The sequence below is a fragment of the Polypterus senegalus genome, chromosome 1, assembly GCF_016835505.1.
Source record: "Polypterus senegalus isolate Bchr_013 chromosome 1, ASM1683550v1, whole genome shotgun sequence".
Classification (NCBI taxonomy): domain Eukaryota; kingdom Metazoa; phylum Chordata; class Cladistia; order Polypteriformes; family Polypteridae; genus Polypterus; species Polypterus senegalus.
This window is the reverse complement of record NC_053154.1, coordinates 274,019,876-274,044,907: the sequence shown is the minus strand read 5'-3', so window position 1 is coordinate 274,044,907 and position 25,032 is coordinate 274,019,876. Positions and strand designations below refer to the sequence as shown.

The 25,032-nt window shown below is 37.7% G+C and overlaps 1 protein-coding gene across 3 annotated transcripts in view; it reads right to left on the bottom strand.

Annotated features, from left to right (window-relative positions):
* Positions 1 to 358: 358 nt before the first annotated feature.
* The window catches only part of LOC120542199 (golgin subfamily A member 7B), a 154,224-nt gene continuing 129,550 nt past the window's right edge, over positions 359 to 25,032 (bottom strand). Inside the window, exons 4-5 of one of the 3 annotated variants that reach the window (XM_039774514.1) lie at positions 24,592 to 24,650; positions 359 to 687 (exon numbers count right to left, since the gene is read on the bottom strand). In XM_039774514.1, the coding sequence (XP_039630448.1) occupies positions 666 to 687; positions 24,592 to 24,650 (81 nt within the window). In that variant the 3' untranslated portion in view covers positions 359 to 665. The remainder of the gene's footprint in view (positions 688 to 24,591; positions 24,651 to 25,032) is intronic. The other 2 variants (XM_039774505.1, XM_039774486.1) reach the window with 2 other exon arrangements.

Sequence of the window (25,032 nt, the reverse complement as noted above, 5' to 3'; positions counted from 1 at the left end):
CAGACCACTCCAAAATGAAGTTTTGTTAGTCTGTCACATTGCAGAGAAGACTAAACACTTTACTGATTTTTTGTAAGTGTTATGAAGACCCAAATAAGCCTTTGTTAAGGCTTTATTACATAACGGTCAATGAGTAATAGATGCATTACCTAAACTAAGGTGTTACCAAAACAAATCCTATTGTAGAGAACCTTAATCACAAACAAAAAAGAGAATAGAAAAAAGAAACAATGAGGAAAAATCTAAGGCTGCCAAAATAATATGCAGTCTTCTTTAGTTAGAAATTAAAAAAACATAAGGGAATGTTTATTTATAAGGAATTCACAATATTTTTTTTATTTGTTTAGTGTACTTTATTTCCATAGACCTTCATCTCTATTTTCTAACACCATTTGTAATGAATGGCATTTCTTCATTTAACAGTTGTTTAACTGATTAGATTTATCATGTTGTTGCCTACTATCTGATGATTTACAGTAGTATCAAACTTCCAATGCGGACCTTTACACCTGCACAGTCAGGATGCTTTTTAGGAAGCCATGTCATTCGTGCAAATGAACAATGACCAGCTGGAGGAGTCCAGAAACTCTCACTGAGAATGATGATGTGGATGGATAGGCATGAGAAGTGCTGGAAGTCCCTATGAATCCTAGAGATGTCCATGTTCAAAACTGTGAGTCAATTATCCTGCGAATGAGAAAGGTGAGACAGTTTGCATTAAGATTTATTTGCTTAGAAGATGCAATTATCCAAAGTGATGGACAAAATAGATTGACATAATTGAGTTACAAAATTGATCACCAATAGTGAAGAGCTTACAACAAAATACAAGCTAGTTATATAAGTCCTAAGTTAAATAAAATTAACAAAGCTATTATCAATTGGACAGAAATTCAGGAAACAAAAGCTTCAAATGCTTCTTAAACACACTGAGGTAGTTTGAATATCAAATGGAGGTGAGTAGCTCGTTCCCCCAGATAGGAGCTAGAATTGAAAAGAATCTGAACTAATATTTGATGCCACACAGAGATGGTTACACAAGTCGCCATTCATCAGCAGGCCTGAGCGGGCGAGCAAGGAGCTTAGGACCTGATGAGCGTCTCCATATATCCATCTGCTAACCCACAGACTACACTGTAGACATGCATCAAGGATTTTAAATGTAACACATGCTTCTTCAGGGAGCCCATGTAGTTTATTTTTAAGAATATTTGTTCATTTCCTAAAGTTGCTTATGTTAGTTTAGGCTTGCAATGAGCTTCTGTTTATCCTGCAGCATTGGGCACAAGGTGTTAAGTCAACCCTGCATAAGAATCCAGTTTCTGCCACAAGACACAGTTATTAATATAAATACAATCATTATACATACTGAGCAAAAAACAATCAATAGTAGATCTCACTGTCATGCTTCTGGAGTGACAAAATAACATACCATAACATTCCTAAATGGCTTAGCTCAGTTCACAATTGCTGGAAGATGGTTCTTATCTCAACAACATTAGATACAAGGAGCAGCCAATGTGCCAGATCACTACAGGGCCCGTTTACACACAAGTCTGCATTCACAAGCATCCACAGTGGAATTGTCAATAAACCAAATCCACATATCATTGAGGATTTTGGAGAAAAACCGGAGTACCCATGCAGAACAAAGGAATGATATGAAACCTCCATGTGCCTTGATTCAAATGAAGGACACAAATCCATAAAGTAGCAATATCTACCATTGTATGCCTGGCATCAAACTAACAGCAAAATAATTTATGATGGCTTTAGCCGTCCTTCCATCATTTCTCTCTATTAATTTTGTAAACCCTCTTATTCCATTACATGATGTTAACAAAATTGTGCCTGTTTTGAGAACACTGAATGCAAAGCACATACCAGCCTTGGAGGAGATGCCAGTCCACCCCTAAGCACAATCAAGTGCAAACCACTATTTAAGCAATGTGCACTTATCTTTATACAATTGCACATACTAAATTGGCTAGAATTTAAACTCAGGAGACACAAAGCTATAGTGTTGACCACTGTACCACTGTGCTACCGTACACTCTAAATCAGAGTAATTCTTCCATATTTCTTACCCCTGTCATTTCAAGAATGAAATGCCTGCCTTTTCACTATTGAAGTCTATGGGTTAACGAAATGGAGGTGAACAATCTAGAGAACATCAGAACACCACCCGGACATTGCTCCATGACACTATCAGCCATTTTTCTTTGTATTTTTACACATGACGGTTGAAAAATGTCTGTTTTTATGTAATATAAAAGTCCATTCCAGATTGTCCTCAGTGGCTCAGCTGATGTGTCATTCCTAACATTTACGTCTTCAGTTGAAGTGGTTAAAGCCATTCCCATCTGCTTATAAGACATTGCTATTGGAGTGTAGTAACACTACAAGCCCATCTCATCAGTTGGCACAGTAATATTATTCCTGCAGTTTCCACTTGGAGATACCGTGTAAATTGTACTGAAGCAGCTGAGTCAAAAATTCGCTAGACTGGCACCTGTAGTGCCTTCCACCAACCTCTGTCTCGGATGTTTTTCCTCTTTTTATGGTTGAGTTAGTGTGGTGAAGTTAAGTCTGCAGCTGCTGAAAAGGGCAAGAGGGCAGGTGAGGCCTCAAGAATGGCGAGTCGAGGCCTAACATTTGGCCGATAACAGGAACAAAACCCTCCTTGTCAAACAAGGGTCTCAAACAATGGTGCTGAGCAAGAGGCTGACCTTTCCATACAGGTGCTGTGTCATCAAGGTAACTTTTTACTGTTTTCTTAAACACCTCAGTCAAAGGTTTGACTTGGGAGATATGTGCTATCTCTTCCAAGAAAATGAAAGGGCTTTGATTGATGGTGGGGGCTGCACTTTGTAGTCTGCTAATCCTGGGAAAACAAACCCTGTTTCTTTTTTCATTTTTTCTTTTTAAGAATCACATAGTTGTAACAGGGCTCAAGGCACTCCTCCTTTACTGCATCAGTAGTTGCGGCCCATCTAGAAGAGTGCAAGCCATGTTTTAGAAATTGCTACTTTAGCATTTATAATAATTGAACAATGTAAGTGAAAAACTACTGTAGATGTCAGTCAGACTCTTTTGTTGCAGTCTCATTAGCTTCATTCCCTGTGCACCCCTTCATCACAACATCTGGTTTACATCTGTCTGTGCTGCACCTGGTAGGGAATGAGAGGATTCACATAACAGATATATTAAGTGAACCAGGCCAGAATGATCACAAAATTTACACATTTTTGACTTATTTAGGCAACCCAAAAAAACTGAATGCCTGGCATACAGATGTAAGAAATATGGAAAAGATCTGACATTCATGAGGTTCAAAGTGCATTTTAGTGTCCCCAAAAGCATTTATGGAGGTAGAAATGAACATGGCATGATATTTAAAGAAACAGTAGGAAGTCGGTACAAGACGAAAGGGCAAGCGGATGACGCTCGCAATGAAACTCACTTATTGTATCACTCGTTAATTATAAACTGAGCAATGCGTGGCTGCTGGAGCGCAGCCAGATTATAATTAGATAGTTCAGACCATGTGTCTTACAAGATTTCTTTTTAATTGTGTTTATTGTCCTAAATGTACGTGCAATGCTGATGTTTTTATGCAGTTAAAATAAATCAGCCACAGTATGCATAAATATTAAGAACACTGTTCTGTGCAAGTGAAATACAGTGAACACTGCAGTGTGCCTCCTTTTTGAAGCAGTCAAGAACGAAATTCTGCTAACAGCTAATAGCCTTGGAGAAACACTCATAAATCAACCAGTTAAACTTTATTTCAGATACAGTAGCTCCTTTGAAAGCAGGGTGGCATGGTGGTGCAGTGGTTAGGGCTCCTTCCTCACAACTCCTGATCCCGGCTTTCAGTTCTCAGTCAAGACACAATCTATAGTATGTGGTGTTTGCGCATTCCCACCATGTTCACATGGATTTTCCTCTGCTGCTTCAGTCTATAGGAAAAGGCTGCATAGATATGAGGGGACATCAAACATTTTGAGCCTGAACCTGAAAGGGGTATTCTAAGGTGCTGTTTTTTTAAATATTCAAATATTATTTTTTTTATCTGCTATTATACAGTATATGAATCACATAATTTTAACATTTGCAACTTGCGATGTTTATTTTTTGTTTCATTCAACATGGACGCTACAAACTACAAAATGAAAGTGTTTGAATCCGTACACATTCACAGCTCCGCTTTCATGGAGTACCAGGACCAATACCCCCCACATCCCAGATGGATTGCAGAATTTATTATTATTATTATTATTATTATTATTATTATTATTATTGTTTTGAATACAGTTCTTCACTGAGTTCTGCTGCAGAGTGTTTTGACAAGTCTTCAGATGTAATTCAAGTATAGATTTTACAAATTCCTAAATACAGAATTACCACACATAAAGATACAGATCTGGTAAAACACACAGAAAACAAATCAGAAACTGATTAATATAATTGGAGTCGATCACTTTCTGCCCATTAATTAAGTTGTTGAACTACAGCCAGCTGAAAACTTCAGTCAGCATCATTAGAGAAAATAAATCTGTGTGTTCAAAATTAGACACAATCAGAGTCCTGGACACCTCAGCCAACTGGCCGTCCACACCCTTCTGGGCATTTCATAGAATTATCTTTGGTGGACTGACCAAGCTGATGAGTGAATCTTTCCCTTCACTGAGTCCAATGCTCTCAGTATCTTAGATGTCTTTTCCATGGGCAGGAGAACAGCTTGTAAGTATGGCAGTGGCACCATGTGCAACATCAATATACTGAGGAGAGAAACAGAATAGATGAGGGATAGTAAAAGTTTATAAAATCATATTACTGATATTTCTGTACATATAACTAACAAACAAAGATGCAGTATGCATAGCTAACCATCCGCTCTAGTCAAGGTAAGCTAGACTAAAGTCGTGAGGCTTCAGACTGGATTTAAAAGCAGAGACTGAATGGGGCATCTCTTATATAAGCAGGCAGATCTTTCCAGGCTTCAAGGTCTTGAAACTTAAAGCTCAACCTCCCACTGTTATTGTATTAATCCTTGCACTCTTAAGTAAGCTGGCTTCTTGAGATCTCAATGTGACCTATGGTTTGTAAGTAATGACATGTCCAGATAATTAAGCATGGCCTTGGCCATTGAAGGCTTTATATGCTAAAAGGAGGGAAATCAGGATAAAGCTTAACTGGAAGCTAGTGTACAGATTTCAGAACTGGAGTTATGTTTTCATACTTTCTGGTTTTTGTAATGATTCTTACAGCAGCATATTGAATTAACTGAAAGCTGCATAAATAATCATTTGAGCAAGCAGTAAGTAATGAATAACAGTAGTCACTCCTATTAGAAATAAATGTATGAATTAATTTCTTAGTTTCTTTAATATTTAGAAAACGCTTTAATTTTCCAGTGTTTGTAAGATGAAAACATGTTTTTTTGATAGTTTTGTAATGTGTGTTTTAAGTGATGTGTTATTGTCAAAGATAACACAAATTGTGTGCTGATTCAGTAAAACTAAGGAGGATTCCAATGGTGTTAAAAAGTGACAAAATGTTGTTACAGTCTCCATCATTCCCTCCAATAAAAAGCATATGTATTTCCTACATTCAGAGACAAGTATTTTTCATCCATCCACTCCTTTAACTCATTGACACAATTAATTAAGAATACCATTGGAGAAAACTCATTTGGTGGATAAGAAAGGTATAACTGGATGTTGTCTATGTGTTATGGAACCCTAATGTTATGTTTTCTAACAATAGTTTCCAGTGGATGCGTGTAAAATGAAAATATTAAAGGTTCAAATACTGAGTCTTGCTGGACACCATATTTAACTTCTTAGTATAATAACAGAGTACTGTTGGCACATTTCTGTACAAAGTTGATGTGATAAATAAGAACTAAACAAGGCAAAGGAAGTGCCTGAAAGTCCAATGTCACTTTTCAGACAACGCAATTTAACAGAATTGTCAATGATGTCAAATGCTGTGCTTAAATCTAACAACTACAACAGTCTAAAGTTCTGTAAAGACATCTCTCTAAGGTGAACCATGATCTGGCAGAGTCTGTTCTATCGTTCAAAGCCAAATCAAACACCAAAGTTCAAAATCAATAATTCAAGGAAAAATTCTTAAACCCAAAAGACAATCCACAGGGAAAAGTTTATGTTACACAAGGAGTTTTTGTATCCAGTCTTAGACAATTCAGTGATGTCATGTAGTGCACTTTTGCAGACAGTTACTTTAGCAACCAAAAGACACTCTCATCACAAAATGACAATGTCCATTATGAAAACAAAATGCCACCAAAAATATATATAGTTACATAAATTTTGTGAAATACATTTGAAATAAATGTTTAAAGTGCAAAAATGGATTCTGCACATCTCAGAACCCTTATAAGCAAAAATAAAGTCCATAAAATGCACAATACATATAAACAAACAAACAAATAAATAAATAAATCATATTATACCAGTTATGCAAGTGAAGCAATATATTTGATCTGAGCTGCATAGGAAAGGTTTATAATAATTATAACAAATATATTAATTGTCAAGGTGGTTACACTGAAAAAATATATGTTTTTTGGTATTTCAATTAAAAGAAGAGGCTTAGAACTCAGAACTCTCTTGAAGAAAACCGAGTCTAACAACAATGTTGTACTGCTTGAAGATATTGAGTCTAATGAATTTTCTTTTCTTTCTACTTGGAACAAATGTGGCACAGTGAGGTATTCGGTAGCATTACCACTGCACAGCACTTGGATTTTGGTTAAGTTCAAGGTATTCTTGCTGTCACTGGTTGCCCTGCACATTCTGCATGCTGTCCAACATGACAGGTCAATAGAACTTCTGATGCTGCTAAGCATATGCTGACTTTTCTGTGGACATCTAAACCAGAGGTTCTGAAAAGCTCCATCTACTCATCAGGACACTACTCTTCACTTTGCTGATCTGAAGTCCTGAAGAAAAAAACACCCATCAGGGCGACAAGAAAGAAATTTTAACAAAGGATGGTCCTCTATTCATTAAATGAATAAGTCCAGATTACAGTACTGCTGGAGAAAAGACTCCATCGTAGTCAGTAGTGACAAAGAAGCTTGGGACTTTCACAAAACAACAGGGGCAGCCAGAACAACACCAACAGTTAGCTCTGGAAATCCTGTTAATAGGAGCCCACATAATATGTATGAAAGAAATCAAAGACAATGAAAATAGCATACTCTGGTATTACTGTGTTTGGGTATCCTTCATAATGAGTGGTTACTGTGATGGGTTGGCGACCTGTCCAGGGTGTGTTCTTTCTTTATACTTTTTACTTCCAGCATAGTGTCTTGCTGTTTTCAGGGAGAAAAAAAAGAACACAGAATAAGGAATAAGCTAGTTTAATAGGTGGATGCTAGATGATATATTGGCTAATTATATCTCAGAATGTTCTACATTTTTGTATTTTTGTTTTTTTTTTATTTACAGTTTTCATTCTTAAGCAAAATATGAACTCCAGCAATGAATTATAACAAATATAAATTAATACTACCTTTGTACCGTGTGGTTCAGTCATTTATTTCTCTTTTCTTTTATCTTTAATTCAGATGAGAACACAAAAAGAAGGCTATCAGCATGAAAAGTAGTTTAATTAAATCATTGTCCAGGAATCTATTCTCAGCCTTCCAAAGTTTTGTTAGAAAGTTAATGATCCTTGGCCTATGACATTACCTCTGCCAGCGTACACCCCTTTAATGACAGATAATCATGTCATCAAGTGCTAAGTGGCAAATGATGGCTCATTACAGCCTGTCAAAACAGCCAGCCCTCGTAGTTTCACTTAAGGGTCATTGCACTGTGTAAACTCTTTGAGCAGGCCTCTGTGTGCTCATCTGGAGTCTGTCCTTGCTTCTGATAAAAGCAATTACTTTTTTTCTGGTTTCTGGTTATTTATGTTTACAAGTTAATTTACAAATTAAATTCACGCTTTAGCCAATCAAAATCAATCACTTTGAATGAGGACCTCACACTGTGGCAGTATCAGCTCCTTCCCACCATTATCTTTCACATCTCTGACTATACTTTTATATGATTGAGCATAAACAGGGGACAGATGAAGTCAGTCCTTGAGCACTTATGGCCTGTGCTGACCAACTTTCTGGTTTCCTCTGTTACTTGCTCAGTCTGTCATTTTAGGCTACAAAAAGTAACACTGCTGTTGAAAACTTACATCTCACATCATGAAGACCTTTGAAAGACAGGTCCTGAACTAAATGAACCCTCCTGTGGTAGACCTCCTGGACACACTACAGTTTTGGACAGAGATTGCAGTAGAAGATGAAATTGTCTATCATGTCCACAAGGCTTATTCTCAAATGGGCAAAGCAGGCAGCACTGCAAGGATCATGTTTTTCGATTCTGCAGTGCCTTCAATAACATCCAATTATTCCTATTCAAGGGTAAACTCGGAGATGTGAAGGTGGCTAAGACTTTGGAGTCCTGGATAATGGACTATCTGTCCAGACACAGCAGTTTGTGAGACTCAAAGACTGTGTCTCTGGTAAGAATGTGAGCAACACTGGAACACCACCGGCAGTATTATTGGCATCCTTCACATCTTCTATAACTTTGTGATGGGCACTGCGATTTTCTACACTGTGATGTGATAGACCGGTAACATCATTTAAAGAGAGACCCACCAAATCAACAGGATAATTAAAAAGAGCTGGCTCAGTTTTGGGATGCACATTCAAACCCTTGGAGGTAGTAGAGAAGGAGAGAAATGAACAATTCTGCACATCTCCTCCATGACACACTAATACTGAAGACTTTCAGCCAATAAACTATTCAACAGAATTGTGTCAAAAGATGCTCCTGGAGCTTCCTTATACTAACAGTTATACATCTGTAGAATACCTCAAAGTGACTATGACTGCCAAGTCAGAAGTTTTCTTTCTTTTTAATTTTCTTGCTTTTTAGTAATTCTGGTGTATATTTTTGAGGGGTTTGTTATTTGCCATAATATAATAACATTATTTCTTTATTTATCATTGAGTTTCTGTAAAGAGTCAAATATGCCCCTGGGAACAAATAAACATTTTATCTGCAGCAAAAGATGCAATAGACTATTGAGTTATGGCCAAGAATGTGTCCTAGGTTGTGAGGCAACAGTACTAACCACTGCTGCAGTGTGGTACAAACAACAAAATATTTAGATGGAACACTAACCACAAACAAAATACAACAAATGGCCACAAACCAGCATTAAGTTAAAAAATGATATGTATAGCAGATGCTTTGTACCTTTTTCTCCCATGAAGAATATAGAAACATTCTGTGCACAGTAATAAATCTTTTATTACTATTATTATTTCACAGTGTTTCATGGGTTTTCTTGTTGGGAAGCAAGAGAGAGAGAGAGCTCCTTCAGCTCCATTATGTGTGAAAATTAGCCATGTGGTGCTGCAGTGTCAGTGCACAGGGATCAGTGTTATAGATCTGGTGGCAATACTCACAATATTCTCAAGATGGTCAGCTAATGTACCCCTCAAATGTAAATATTGCAAGTTTTGTTTTTAAATGCATGTAGGGTGAAAGGCTGGAGTAGTGATTCAGTCATTACATTATGCATGCCTGAAGCAGCTTGGCAAAACAGTAGGCATAAGTGTAATTCCTGCTCATGGCTGCTACAGCTCTGTGAAGTCATACTGCCCTTGCAAATCATCATGGACAAAAATGTTTGTCTAAAATATTTGGCGAACAAGGTCACTAGCAAATACATAATTTTCTCTACAAAAAACTCTTTGCCACATTTCGCCATTCAACAGTAGTTTCATTAAGTAAATTCAAGAACAAAAAAAGTGAATCAAAAAATGGGGAATGCCTAAAGAGCAGATCCAAAAACAGCAATACCAAGTCCATGAATCAGACTTCTTAATCCTTTACAGAAATCTAAAGTTCAAAAACCAGCAAAGCCATAAAGAAAAAAGCACAATTCACAGAAAAGGAGCTGAGAAACAGAAACATAAGCTACAACGTGCTATCAGATAAAGTTATCTCTTAAGCAAAATAGGTGAGGCCTCCAAATTCAGCCAAGAATAAAGCCAGGATATTCAGTGATCTGCCCAGTAGAGGCACACTTAGTCCAGCCAGACCCAACACACTATCAGCTGTCTTCTTCTGCACATCCAAAAACGGGGAGCTCGTAAAACAACTATAAATATCACAAAAATAAAGAGAAAGTTCCACAAGGAGAAGGGTCATGTCACCATCAACAACTGGCTTGTGCACAAGAAGGGCAACAAAGAATCTTTATAAATAAAAGATTTATTACAAAAAAATTAAATTAAGTGCAAAAACACAGCAAAACAGAAAGCGGCGAAAAAGAGTTGCATAAAAGTCAATCCAAAGCAATACACAGTCTAGTAATCAAAATCCTTTAAAACAAAGTGAAAAGTAATCAAAAATCGGAAAAAAATCCAAGAATAAACAGCAATACTTTCACAACAGAAAACTCCTTTAACCTTCATATCATTACGCTCTCCCCTTTGAATTTTTTTCCACAAGTAAAAATGTTATTACATGCAACAGAAAAATATACTGTAAATGCCAAAATGTCAATATAAACACAAAAGGAATGGCATATGAATAGTAAGCCAGTTTCTTTACTTACTTTTCTAATAACGTTTTTTTCTGTTGCTTGCGCATGAAAGGGTAGAATGTCAGTGCCTGACCCCAAACCCTCAACTCAACCCTTGTGTTATTGTAGGCTGCCAGCGCAAGGCTTAGTGATTTCCACATTTCCCCTGACCAGAGGTGGCAAAAGTACACAAGTTCTTTACTCAAGTAAAAGTACAGATACTTGCGTAAAAAAAGAAAAAAAGTACTCATTCAACTTTTTTACTTAAGTAAAAGTAAAAAAGTACAGGCTCTGAAATATACTCAAAATACAAAAGTAAAAAGTAGCCTCTTCAATAACAATTGCACAAGGAGTTTCTGTTCAATGTTGATTGAAAACTCACAGTATATTAATACAGCTTGAAAAATATCAAATCACTGTAACTTCAAATTACTGACAAAACAAAAACAGTATACTGATAATGAACATTCACATTGCTCCAGTGCTCACTTTCAATATCAGCATGCCAATTCTGTCAGAAATTCCTTTATTTTTACAAAACTACCAAAATCTTTTATTCAACTTCAGCAGAAGCTGGCTCTCAAAGTTCTCTGAATCAAGGCATGCCCTTTTGGGTGTAAAAATCAGTCCTGGAGTGCTAAAAAGCCTCTCACAGGAAGCCGAGGCAGGTAATGGAGTGTTGAGCTTCAGAGACAACTTGCTTATTGCTAAGAATGGGAGTCACTTTGGTTAGACACATGCCCGCCTTGTTTTCACAGTCAAGTCCCCTCTCTGTTCTTATTTCTTGTTACGTTGTTTCCGTCTGGTTACGTCCATCATGCATGATTCGTGCTGATTGATACTCTGTCGGGATTGTCTTTCCTATATACCACTGGGCCATTCATTTAGGTTGAAATCAGTGTTTATGCTGAGAACGTGAAAGGATGAAAAATAAAAAAATGCTTCATTCCCCACAAATACATTAAAACTAAAGTAACGGGCTTGTTTTTAAAATTTAAAAAGTACAAATATCTGTGTCAAAATGTAAGGCATAAAAGTAAAAAGTCGTCTGAAAAATAAATACTCAAGTAAAGTACAGATACCTCAAAATTCTACTTAAGTACAGTAACAAAGTATTTGTAATCCGTTACTTCCCAGCTTTGCCCCTTACATAAACATTGACAGTTGCTTCATTGTGAACAGTGCTTAGGAGGCTAATGCATCTCTTGTGCTTGCAGTTGATTGCAATAATTTTGCCTATTTGCACCACTGTGAACCTTCAGGGCGCGGCACGGTGGCGCAGTGGTAGCGCTGCTGCCTCACAGTTAGGAGATCCGGGTTCACTTCCCGGGTCCTCCCTGCGTGGAGTTTGCATGTTCTCCCCGTGTCTGCGTGGGTTTCCTCCGGGCGCTCCGGTTTCCTCCCACAATCCAAAGACATGCAGGTTAGGTGGATTGGCGATTCTAAATTGGCCCTAGTGTGTGCTTGGTGTGTGGGTGTGTTTGTGTGTGTCCTGTGGTGGGTTGGCACCCTGCCCAGGATTGGTTCCTGCCTTGTGCCATGTGTTGGCTGGGATTGGCTCCGGCAGACCCCCGTGACCCTGTATTTGAATTCAGCGGGTTAGAAAATGGATGGATGAACCTTCAGGTGACCAAATTCATCAGACTATTGGTTCAGTCGTACACTGCCATATGCATCAGTTTCACTATCAATGTCAATATCTGATGACCAATGCACATAGATATCAGTATCGTTTGATTCACCCAAAGGTTCAGTTTCAGTTTGTTCTAAAACTGGCTTTACAGCTTCTTGTTTATTGTCTTTTAGTCATGATTATTGACGAGTTGTTACCTTAGAGTGGCAAAATGCAAAGAAATACTTAGGATTTTTTTGGAGAATAATGTAATTTCATCCACTAGATGTTAGAAGAATACTGTTCTGAGTTATTTGGGATTAACACTGTGGAAGTGGATCATTACAAGTCACCCCGAGTCAGATTTGGGGTTAAAAAAATAATTACATAATTTACTTAGATAATTAATCATTTCTGAGCCTGAATCACAATTGGGGTTAACACCAAGGAAGTTAAATAATGAATGATACCAACTCCTAGGCCCTCTCTACTCACTTATGTAGCCAGAGGGAGGTCCCAGAAGTGGTGATGTCATGGTGGTACTGCCTCTTGGGGCTTCACCCACAAAGAATAAGGAACATAAAAACATTTATACAGACAACATACTATTATTACATGACATAGAGTATAAATAAAGAAAAATTGCATGACAAGCGTTCAAAATGAATAAAAACAACAATAAAACATAAAATACATAAACTTCATTCAAATACAAGAAACAATGTCACAAATCTAACACAGCCTCTAAGTTCAAAATACAAATATCAAGGAACATACAAACAAAAACTAACAGGCATATATAGACAACATAATACAATAAAATGTAACTAGTAAACAAAAGAGTAATGAATGAGAATACAAATTAAAAAAAGTGTATTCGAAAGAGACTTGACATGATTAAATTCAAAAAAACACCAAAGGAATTACATAAAATGAAAAGAGACTTTAACCAGGGATGAAAGCCCGACTGTTCCATAACGCTGATCAATTTATGCTGTTTGTCTTACAAAATATTACAAAGGCAAACCCAGAAAGTGGCAAACTTGCTTTTTTAAATTTTGTCTGTCCCTCAATAACTTTCATTAAATGAAGAGTTTGAAAGGGATTCTAATCTTGTCAGGGTAGAAAGACCAAACGATGAAAAAGCTATTAAAACTTTGTGCAGGATCTTTTACAAATGGCAGGATTCTCCCACTTCTATTCCACTTCCCCAATGCATTGGCATCATCATACAAAGTGGCATGCAAAGTTCATTAATTCTGATGTTTACACAGTGGAGTATCACCATCAAGTAAAGAGAATTTCATGATGATTCACCACTGAAGAGTGCACTGGCAAATTTGTACCGTATGGCTCAACTACAAGGTCACACTGCCCCGTCCACTATTAACAAACGTATATGGCTCATTTCCACAGAGGTGCCTTTAAAGAAATATTTTTCTAGGATTTCAGTAACACTTTCAACACATACACATGTGCACAAAAACATACACAAATTCAAATGTGGTGATATGAATGATTTTATAAGCAAGCACAGAATGATCTGATCAAACCACACCCACATAAACACATATTTCGAAAGAATTAACAACATTTTGCCATCTTCTCAGTGCCAAACACAGCTTGCTAGCACAGTGTTTACAAGTTGAAGCTGCCAAGATGCATTTAGGCAAAGGAGGATCAGACTGTATATTGCACATACTTATTTAACAGAATGAGACAAGTTTTACTCCCTGAATTAGTGAGTCTCTCGTGCATTGAAAAAGAATAACTCTGACTTCTACTGTGGAAATGCTAACACCTTCACTTACTGGATAAAGCCATTGCATTCTAAAGATATTGTGCGCATCTAGTGCCATCTTTTTCCCTCTTTCTGTTTTTCACAGTAGCCACTATGTTAACTTATAATCACTTTGCTTCAAACTGTTCACCTTATATAAATGAGGTCCATGAATATTTGATGTGTCCCTATTGATAGATTGAGCCTGACTTTTCTTACATTTAATATAGTGTAGTAAAAGGGCAGAATCTATCTCAGCAGCAATGCGTACAAAGCAGAACTAACTTTAGAAAGGGCACAAATGTATCATAGAGTTCACTCACAGGCACAGCTATATTCACACTCACTAATTTAGGTTTGCTAAATAACTTATATACATGATTTATAAAAAACCATAACAGATACAGGAAGAACATACAAGCTCCACACGGAGAGCCATCATTCACACAATTCACAAGACACAGGACACAATTCATACACTATCATTCATAGCATAAAAACTACTGGTGTTTAATTCATGAGGCAACAGAACTATTAAGCAGTAGCTAAACAGAAAATTCTCAAACCAGTTGTGACCCATAGGAGGTACTGAAGCACCCCAAAACCCCAGATACAAGGTTTATTTTATCCAATACCTAACAAAAGGCTACTTAACATCATTTGCACAACCACAATTCTTTCTTCTCCTCCTCCTCTTCCACTCCTCCCAAGTGAACTTTCTCCATCCTTCTTACCCAGCTCCAGCTTTCCTGAATAAGGTCGTGTGGCTTGTTTTATCTTTGACCCGGGAACACTTCCAGTGCTAGAGAACAGCCTGCTGGAAGCCCTTCTGGGTCAAATGAAAGTCCCTGAAAGTAGGGATTACTAAACCTGAATGAGATCGAATCTGTCCCTAGCGGTTACGGGACATCGTATCTTTGATTGCCGGTACAACAAATAGTTCTGAGCAGGCATCAGCCATAGCGTTGCTCTTATGAAAAGAATAGAAATAAATGCCATCAACTCAGAGAGGGAGAGGCAAGTTCATTGTACCATGTGAATGTCACTGAGAAAATAAAACTGAATAATAAAAAAACAAGCACTAACTTTTACAAGTAGACAAAATTTACACTGGGTGGTACAGACTCAAATCGAATGTATGTTTTTATTATATTGTAGAAATAATAATAACAACTCACTACTCAAAACGCGGAGGTCTCGATCCCATTATAAGGCAACAGTTCTTACACCTGCACCATTCAAGAATATATGTAAACTCCCTGTCGATTGACATTTGAGCTTGAGTTTTTAACTCATTGACAGCCACATGTAAATCAAATGCTTTTTTTTTCTTTGGTTATATCCTTGAATAAAAGCACACATGTTTATTTGATATTTGGACTAAAGTCTGCACACGTGCACTTCTTGTCATTATTAATATAACATGGAAAAAGTTCTGCTTTAGGTATGTGTTCACTATTTCTTGTATTTCTCGCATTTTCTTTCATCCTACATTTACCTTGATCTTTATAGACACAGAATACACATGAAATGCATGTATTCCAAATAACGATTTACTGTATTATTTACGGGCGGCATGGTGGCGCAGTGGGTGGCGCAGTGGGTAGCGCTGCTGCCATGCAGTTAGGAGACCAGGGTTCGGTTCATAGGTCCTCCCTGTGTGGAGTTTGCCTGTTCTCCCGGTGTCTGAATGGGTTCCCTCCGGGTGCTCCGATTTCCTCCCACAGTCCAAAGACATGTAGGTTAGGTGCATTGGCAATTCTAAATTGTCCCTAGTGTGTGCTTGGTGTGTGGGTGTGTGTGCATCCTGCGGTGGGCTGGCGCCCTGCCCAGGGTTTGTTTCCAGCATTGCGCCCTGTATTGGCTGAGATTGGCTCCAGCAGACCCCTGTGACCCTGTAGTTAGGATATAGCGGTTTGGATAATGGATGGATGGATGTATTATTTACCCAATACAACCTCAGGCACCTCACACGCAGATAAGGAGCCTTGAACTGGGAGAACTTTTTGCCCCAGCTTCAAGGCGGGGGATGGGGCAGCAGGCTGCTTGTGCTGATCAATGCATTTACAAAACAAAAGACACTGATGGAGAGGTGTGAAGGGATTTAAGGTGGTGCAGGATTACACGTTTTTTCATAGGCTTCAGGAATTCTAGTGTTAAATGAATATTAACTTACTTAAGTCATGACATGAGCCTACATAGTGTATTGAGAGACATGCTGTTTATGCAGATGAGAAACGTGTCACTGAAATGTTATCATCTTGTAACCTTGTAACCCTTCAAAAGGGTCTTGGGATGATTTTTGGGAAAGGCCTGGATTTTTCAGAGGAGATGGTCTTCATCCTAACTGGAGGGGATCTTATGTCTTATCCCAAAATATGGCAGCAAAACTGCCTGGTTGACTGATTAGAGCACCATCCAGGCCACAGTCATGTGATCTTAAATCACAGGCTGTTGTTTATCCCACCTGTTATTTTCCTGAAGCTGTTACCCATAATCCCTGTTGTGGGGCATCCAGTAAATTTAGTCTTAATACAAACCTTAAATTAATTGATAACCAAAAAATAAGGTGTATAATTAGACCAAGGGATAAAACCAGACACTCCACCAGGGCATCTGTAATAGAAATTTACTTCAAATTAAAACAAAAAATATATCACCAGTTCTGAAAAAAAACATGCAATTTTAAATGCTGTTTATTGAACATTCGCTCTCTTGGCACTAAAGCTGTTTTGGTAAATGATATAATATTAAGTACAAAATCTGATCTGTGTCTTCTTACTGAAACCTGGCTTAGCAAATTGACACTGTTCGACTAGCTGAGGCGTCACCAGATGGATACTCGTTCCTTCATAAGTCTAGAGATTCTGGTCGAGGAGGAGGCCTTGGAATAATTCATTGTAACAAAATGCAAATCACTCCTAAAAATTTAGGCAACTTTACATCCTTTGAGGCATTCATTTTAAATATTAAAACAGATTCCAACACAATTATAGTGCTAGTCTACAGACCACCAGGGCCATATTCATTGTTCATGACTGAATTTAGCAACCTTCTGTCTGATTTGGCTATAAATTATGATCACGTAGTACTGATGGGGATTTTAATGTACACATTGATGTGGAAACTGACACTTTTAGCAAATGTTTTACTTATTTGTTAAATTCAGTAGGATTTTGTCAGATTGTCAAAGGTCCAACTCATAATCATAACCACACATTAGATTTAATTATAACTTACAAAGTTGAAATTCAAAATTTAAATATTACTCCATTAAATGTAGTTATTTCCGATCACTTCTTAATTACATTTGATTTAGTTCTGCCCATGCCAAGCACTCACAGATTAAAACAAAGACAGTGCGACATCTAGACTGTAATTCTGCTTCAAAATTTATAGATACCTTGAGTAAGTCGAGTGTAATTGTGGAAAACCATTTAGATCAGTTAACATCAAATGTAAACGTGGAAAACAATGTAGATCAGCTAACATCACATTATAATGTGACCTTGAGAGATGCTCTGGACACAGTGGCTCCCCTAAAACAAAAGTGATCAAAGCACATAGAAACTCTCCCTGGTTTAATGAAAATACTCGAGCTCTTAAATTAGAGTGTCGAAAACTGGAGCGCAGATGGAGAACAACAAAGCTACATGTCTTTCAAATTGCATGGACAGAGAGTGTTAATAAATATAAAAAAGCCCTCTTTAAAGCTCGCTCAGAATACTATTCTACATTAATAGATAGCAATAATAAAAATCCTAGGGTACTTTTAGAGCAGTGGCTAAATTAACAAATGGGAATTCAGATCAACAGTGCAAAATACCAACAGATATTAGCAGTACAGACTTTATGAACTTCTTCAATAAGAAAATTAAAAATATAAGATCCCAGATCTCAGCATCACAGTACAAACCAAATACTAGCTTAGCAGACCCTGCACATTGCATTCAGCACTTTAGTAATTTTAATCCTGTAACTGAGCAGGAAGTCTTAACTTTAATTACTAAAATGAAGCCCACTACTTGTTCCCTAGATCCAGTGCCAACAAAACTAGTAAAAGTGCAATGGATGTTCTTGCAGCCTATTCTAACCATTATCAATAGTTCATTACTGCATGGCACATACCTGATGCACTAAAAGTGTCAGTCATTAAACCTTTACTTAAAAAGTCAGACCTAGACCCACACATACTAAATAACTATAGGCCTATTTCAAATTTACCATTTCTCTCTAAAATACTAGAAAAGTAGTCGCCAGTCAGCTTCAGTCACACCTTACGCATTACAATTTATTTGAGAAATTCCAGTCTGGCTTTCGCACTGGTCATAGTACAGAAACTGCACTAACACGGGTTGTAAATGACATTCTGATATCCTCTGATGAAGGAAACTCCACTGTAATTATGTTGTTGGACTTAAGTGCAGCATTTGACACCATTGACCATTCTATTTTACTGCACAGGCTAGAAAACGATGTTGGGCTTACAGGCCCGTGCTCGCTTGGTTCAGTTCTTATTTATCAAATCGATTCCAATATGTACAGAAATGTGCTGACAGTACTCCATCATTATACACAGAAGTTCAATATGGTGTCCGCAGGGCTCAGTACTGGGACCTTTACTGTTTTCACTTTACATGCTTCCACTGGGATCTCTCATTAGGAAACATAATGTTAATTTTCACTCGTATGCAGATGACACCCAGTTATACCTTTCATTTAAATCAAATGAAGTTTCTCCGATGTTGTCTTTAATTAGTTGTGTTAGTGAATTAAAGGAATGGATGAATGAGAACTACTTGTCTTTAAATACAGATAAAACAGAGATGTTAATTGTTGGAGGGAATGACGCTGATCACAGCAATATTTTGTCATCATTTAACTCAGTTGGAATCCCAATTAATTTTACTGAATCAGCCCGCAATCTAGGAGTTATCTTTGACTCTAGCATGTCATTTAAAGCACATATTACAAAGTTGTCCAAAACATGTTTTTCCATCTTAAAAATGTTAGGAAATTAAGGGCTTTCTAAATAAACAGGATTGTGAGAAATTAATTCATGCATTTATCTCTAGTAGGATTGACTACTGCAATGCGGTGTTCACTGGCTGTTCAAACTGTTCTCTATACAGCCTCCAGTTAATCCAAAATGCGCTGCAAGAATTATTACAAGAACAAGAAAATATGAACACATAACTCCAGTTCTTAAATCTTACACTGGCTCCCAGTTAAGTTTAGGGCAGATTTCAAAATCCTCCTTTTAACATATAAAGCATTAAATGGCCAAGGTCCGCTTACTTGTCTGAACTTATCATGACTTACAAACCTGAGCGCACATTAAGATCTCAAGATGCCGGTCTGCTTAGGATTCCAAGGATTAATAAAATAACAGTGGGAGGTCGAGCTTTTAGTTACAGGGCCCCTAAACTGTGGAATGGTCTTCCTGCTTCCATAAGAGATGCCCCTCGGTCTCAGCCTTTAAATCCCGGCTGAAGACTCACTACTTCAGTTTAGCATATCCTGACTAGAGCTGCTGATTAACTGTACATACTGCATCTCTGTTGTTAGTCATTAGCACTAAAACATAAGTAACATGATAATTATATTTGAATACTAACCCTCACCTATTCTGTTTCTTTCTCGGTACCCAAATGTGGCATTGGTGCCACGCCCACCTGCCAAGTTGTTTGCCTGCCTATGGTAAAGTCATCCCTGATGGAGGATCACAGGAATCATGGGAAAGAGGGGTCCTTTCATCGGATTGGCAGCAAGTTTCAGCCGTGGCATGGCCAAATGGGGAGGCAGCTAGATGGATGAGGTCTCCAGGACTCTAAAAATATCCAAACCTAATTATGTCATATCATCTACTGTTAAACCGTACTTCTAAAATTTTTATTATTATGCTGATTAAGGAATTGTTCTGTTCTGTGTATTGTATTTTATTGACCCCCTTCTTTTGACACCCACTGCACGTCCAACCTACCTGGAAAGGGGTCTCTCTTTGAACTGCCTTTCCCAAGGTTTCTTCCATTTTTACCTACAAGGTTTTTTTTTGGGAGTTTTTCCTTGTCTTCTCAGAGAGTCAAGGCTGGGGGGCTGTCAAGAGGCAGGGCCTGTTAAAGCCCATTGCGGCACTTCCTGTGTGATGTTGGGCTATACAAAAATAAACTGTATTGTATTGTATTGTAGACTTTAATAATTGCCTAAACACTCCACACACATATCAAAATTGGTGACAAAAGGACAAAATACACCAATACTACAGAAAAATTAAAAAAAAAAAAAAAAATTAAATTAAAAATAAAATTTAAGGATGGCATTAACTCTTTCAGGGCTGATGTCGACTTTTGTCAAAAGGAGGAGTTGATGATGGTAATCGACTGTAAACTGTGGCAAAACCAACTGTTCTGTTTTAGTTGGACTCTCGTTGCTAGAAGGAAAGTTAGATTCATTGGTTTGACCGAGATTTCCTGCACTCGTGTGAGTAGCAAGGCGCAAACAACGGCAAAAATGGCGCTGACATTTGGTGAGAGATCAAAGTGAATGCGTAAAGCAAAACACTCCGTGGAAGACGTTTTGCCTGTTATCTCTGAACTGGACTATGACTTGTCGAACTCAGATTTTGATACAAGTGATTGAAAATGAATGAGAGGTTCCAGCTTCAGTTGATTGGTCCCCAGCTAATTGTTGTACTGACAGTGTTCGCCAGGGAGGACTGCCACTTAGAAACCAGATTGCAGTGCACTGTGACTTTGACTCAGCCATGCAAAAACAGCCTGGCAGCAAGCCTGACGCATATTCTTGGCAAACTGGCAGCCACAGCATGCAGCAACAGGTGTTTTATGTTGATTTCTGTGTGAAACCATCGTTTTTCAGAAACTGTTTTTTGGAAAAATATTCAGCCCTCAAAGAGTTAAAGGGCTATGGGCAACTTTCTTGTCTGCGTCCAGTTGATGGCTCAATGACTGTTAATACCAGTAAGACAGCACTCAGATGTTGAACTACTACGGCACACAGATAGATATCAAGTCTTTTTGAAGAATTAGTCCAGTAAATGATTCAGTTGCCCCAGTTATCCCTTCTCTTTGACTGTAATCAGAACATTATGGTGAGCTCTTTGTTGTATAAAAGGTCTAGTACTTGTCTTTCAGTTCTATTTACTTTTTAATATTTTCTTCACATTTCAGAAGGGTCTTGCCTTGAAAGTTAAAAATTATCCTTGTATTGTGTCTGCTTTTCCGAGTAAACATTAAAATACATTTTATGCATTATATACCATAAATGCAAGCCAAATACATATGTGAATATGCAGGGCCGGCAGGCTGATGTGAGCGCTTCAGGCTACGTGTTTAAGTGGCAGTGGGCTGCATGGCATGGAATGGGAGCACACTGTTTCAAGAAAACTGCAGAGTTTTAAAGGGAAAAAATAAAAAGCACAATCCTACACTGACATGAAGACCTGCGAAGCACAGATCTAAGTGATATTAAATAGTGTGAGGGAGGAAAGCAGAAAGAGAGCAATTGCTGTAATTGGCAGTGTTCACAGCATGAGCTTTGAAGTGTCTTATTCTCATTTTTTTGTTTGTTGTTTTGTGAGGTGTTTTCCATGGCCTGTGACAACAGGAAAGAGTTAAGACACTTGTTAATTATGTTTTCAATAATGTGCCCATTGTTGGGTTAACCCTTTAATTTTGGTGGTTGATATGCTTTCAAAAACCACATAAAATATATTAATGAATCATAGTGAATTGTTATAAATTGATTTTACTATGCCCCATGGTTGCAAAGGCTTTGGATAACAGCATCTTCTATCTAATGCAGTCCGAAGCTGCTGCTATTATCTGTTGACATTATGAGCACCTGACAGAGGAACAGACATTCGCAGGGAATTTGTAGAGGCGTAATCTAAGCATGGGGTTCATTAATCAAGAGTTAAACAAAACTCAAAGGTTAAATTGAAAAAATGGAATTACAGTTAAAATGAACATTGCAAAGTTCTTATGCTGGTTTGTTTGCTCCTAATAATATTAGTCTTTGTAATTTTATTTTTAGAAGAAATATCAGATGCTTGAATACTAGATGTTGTGAGTTACCATTTTTCATCAGGTCTACTTATTCCCTTGTGCAATGAATGCTATCAGTACAGAATTTTGCAACCCCATCCCTTTCCTGCTTTGAATACGTCAGGGGATTCTGACTCTCGAGTGGGTTTATAATGACTCCTGCTCCAGACATTCCAATTGTTGAGGTGCAGCCACAATGTCTCACTGTCTCCTTTTTGTCTATTTACAGCTTAGGTCTGTTCTGAAGGTGAGCAGTGTAGCACTCTCTTCTCCATAGCCTTCTCATCCTCTCTATAATGTCTTCTGATCTCTTTCTCCTACTTTGCACTTGGTCTGCACTTGTCTCTTTCTGATTCATTCTACCATTCAGGCAGTACAATGTTTCCCGTATTACATGGAAATCAGTTTTTAAAAATACTACTTTTCCTCTAAGAATCCAAACAATCAACATACTCTATTCAGATATGTACAGTAATACCTACTCGATCGTGGGGGTTGCGTTTCAGAACCCCCCGCGATAGGTGAAAATCCGCGAAGTAGAAACCATATGTTTGTATGGTTATTTTTATATATTTTAAGCCCTTAGAAACTCTCCCACACTGTTTATAAATATTCTCCGCACAGTTACACAGTAAACCCTCGTTTATCGCGGTTAATCCGCTCCAGAAAGATAAATGAATTTCCACGAAGTTGGATTATTTATTTATAAATCTAATATTTTCACAGTTAGAGCATAGAAACCGTGTTTACGACCTTCTAAATACGTTTTTTAACATTATTAGAGCCCTCTAGACATGAAATAACACCCTTTAGTCAAACGTTGTGCTCCATGACAAGACAGAGATGACAGTTCTTTCTCACAAGAATGCAAACATATCTTCTCTTCAAAGGAGTGCCGTCAGGAGCAGAGAATGTCAGTGAGAGAGAGAAAAGTAAACAATCAAAAATCAATAGGGCTGTTGGGCTTTTAAGTATAGGAAGCACCGCGATAAAGCGGCCGCAATGAAGGGATCAATGTGAAGGTAGGCTTTCAGCTTTTTTTACAGGAGCGTCTGTATCTTCTAAGCAAACAGCCCCTCTGCTCACACCCTCTCGTCAGGAGCAGAGAATGTCAAAAAGAGAGAGGGAGAGAGCGAAAAGCAAACAATCAAAAATCAATAGGTGCTGTTAGAGCTTTGAAGTGTGCGAAGCACTGCGCGGGAAGCATATCTTATATCATTGAGTAGTTTTATTTAATATTTAATACATGCTCTGATTGGGTAGCTTGTCAGCCATCCGCCAATAGCGTCCCTTGTATGAAATCAACTGGGCAAACAAACTAAGGAAGCATGTACCATAAATTAAAAGACCCATTGTCCACAGAAATCAGCGAATCAGCGAAAAATCTGTGATATATATTTAGATATGCTTACATTTAAAATCCGCAATGGAGTGAAGCCATGAAAGTCGAAGCGCGATATAGCGAGGGATCACTGTATACTATTTATATCTTACCTCCATAAGTGTTAGGTCATGGCAGTAGGTCCTAACTGAATGTTCTGAGTAGGTTGTCAGAATTAATACTTTCTGGTCTATCATCTACTTTTGTAATATACCTTTAACGGTTCAAATATCCTTTTTTAGAGAATTCTTTTCTGTATTTTGTACTGTTACCCAACAAAGGTTGATCTCTTTAGGTGTAATTACTGCACATGCTGCATGAGCCTTTTGCTGAAAATGCCCCAATTCTCTTTATTGTATCTCTTTCATGAAAATCTTCTTTTTATAATTTACTTTTATTTGAACTTTCTGCAACATGAATTGCTGGGTCATCTGCCTCAATATAGAAAGGTGGAAGTCAGTGATGAAGCTAGTCCAGAGCAAGATGGCAGGCATTTCCATTGGTGACCTTCTTCTTCACATATGGCTTTTTCTTTTCCCTTTCCTTCTTCCTCATGGAACTAGTGCATGTGTGACTTCATTTTCTCTGAGCAGCTTTGACAGTCTTTTTATTTTTGTTCCTTACAGGCACAGAATGGACAAGGGGATGTTTATATTTTTTATGAGTTTTAATTCTTTAATGGCCAAAAATGATTGTGTTTTCCTGGATCTAACTTTGTACAGTACTTGATATGTGATTAGTAATAAAAAGTTGATCATAAAAAATCTAATAAATCAACAGTGCCTAAAACAAATGATAAATAATATAAACAGAAAGAAAAACCATGTTCAAAAATTCTAGCATTGGAAAAAACACCCCAGACAATGCCAGAACACGGATTCATTACAACTGGAATGTGACAAGAAAGCTCATATTTCCCATTTCCTGCACACTCAGTTTCAGAACTTGCCTAATTGAAACTTAATGCTATTACCTTTAAATATCTCTAACCGCCATAGTATTTTACAGAAAATGTGTCATTGCACAATTCTATCAACCAAGACATTACAACATGCAAAAGACTTTGCAGAAGAAGATCTGAAAGGTAGGCAATGTGGTGTAGTTGATGTGTGTCACTCACCTTAACCTGTGCTCGGCATGGAAAAATAGTAATGCATCTTGTTCTTGTATGAAGTTTGTCTGCCAAATTAAAAAAAAATAATAAATAATAATAATAATAATACAGCAATAATAAAAGAAAATGCAGCACTAGAGAAGTGGCTGCATCTGTTTCCAGAGGCTGAACATATGCCCAGGCTAGTAAAATATGAACTGCCGTTCTGTTTCCATAAATACCTTGGACCATCTTGCTCTTTTCCACTTACTCAGTGGTTCCTTCGGAATTCAAACCTCGTTATTTAGGCCATCATGGCAAGGAAGAAGAAAGGAAGGAAGCAAGGAAGGAACAGAAAAAGTCTATTTTACCACTTTTGTTTTAATCCTTCCTCAAACTGGCATGTGAAAAAGTGACCAGGGTAACAGGGCTAACCCCCATGTGGTTCTCCTTCAAAGTGGTAACACG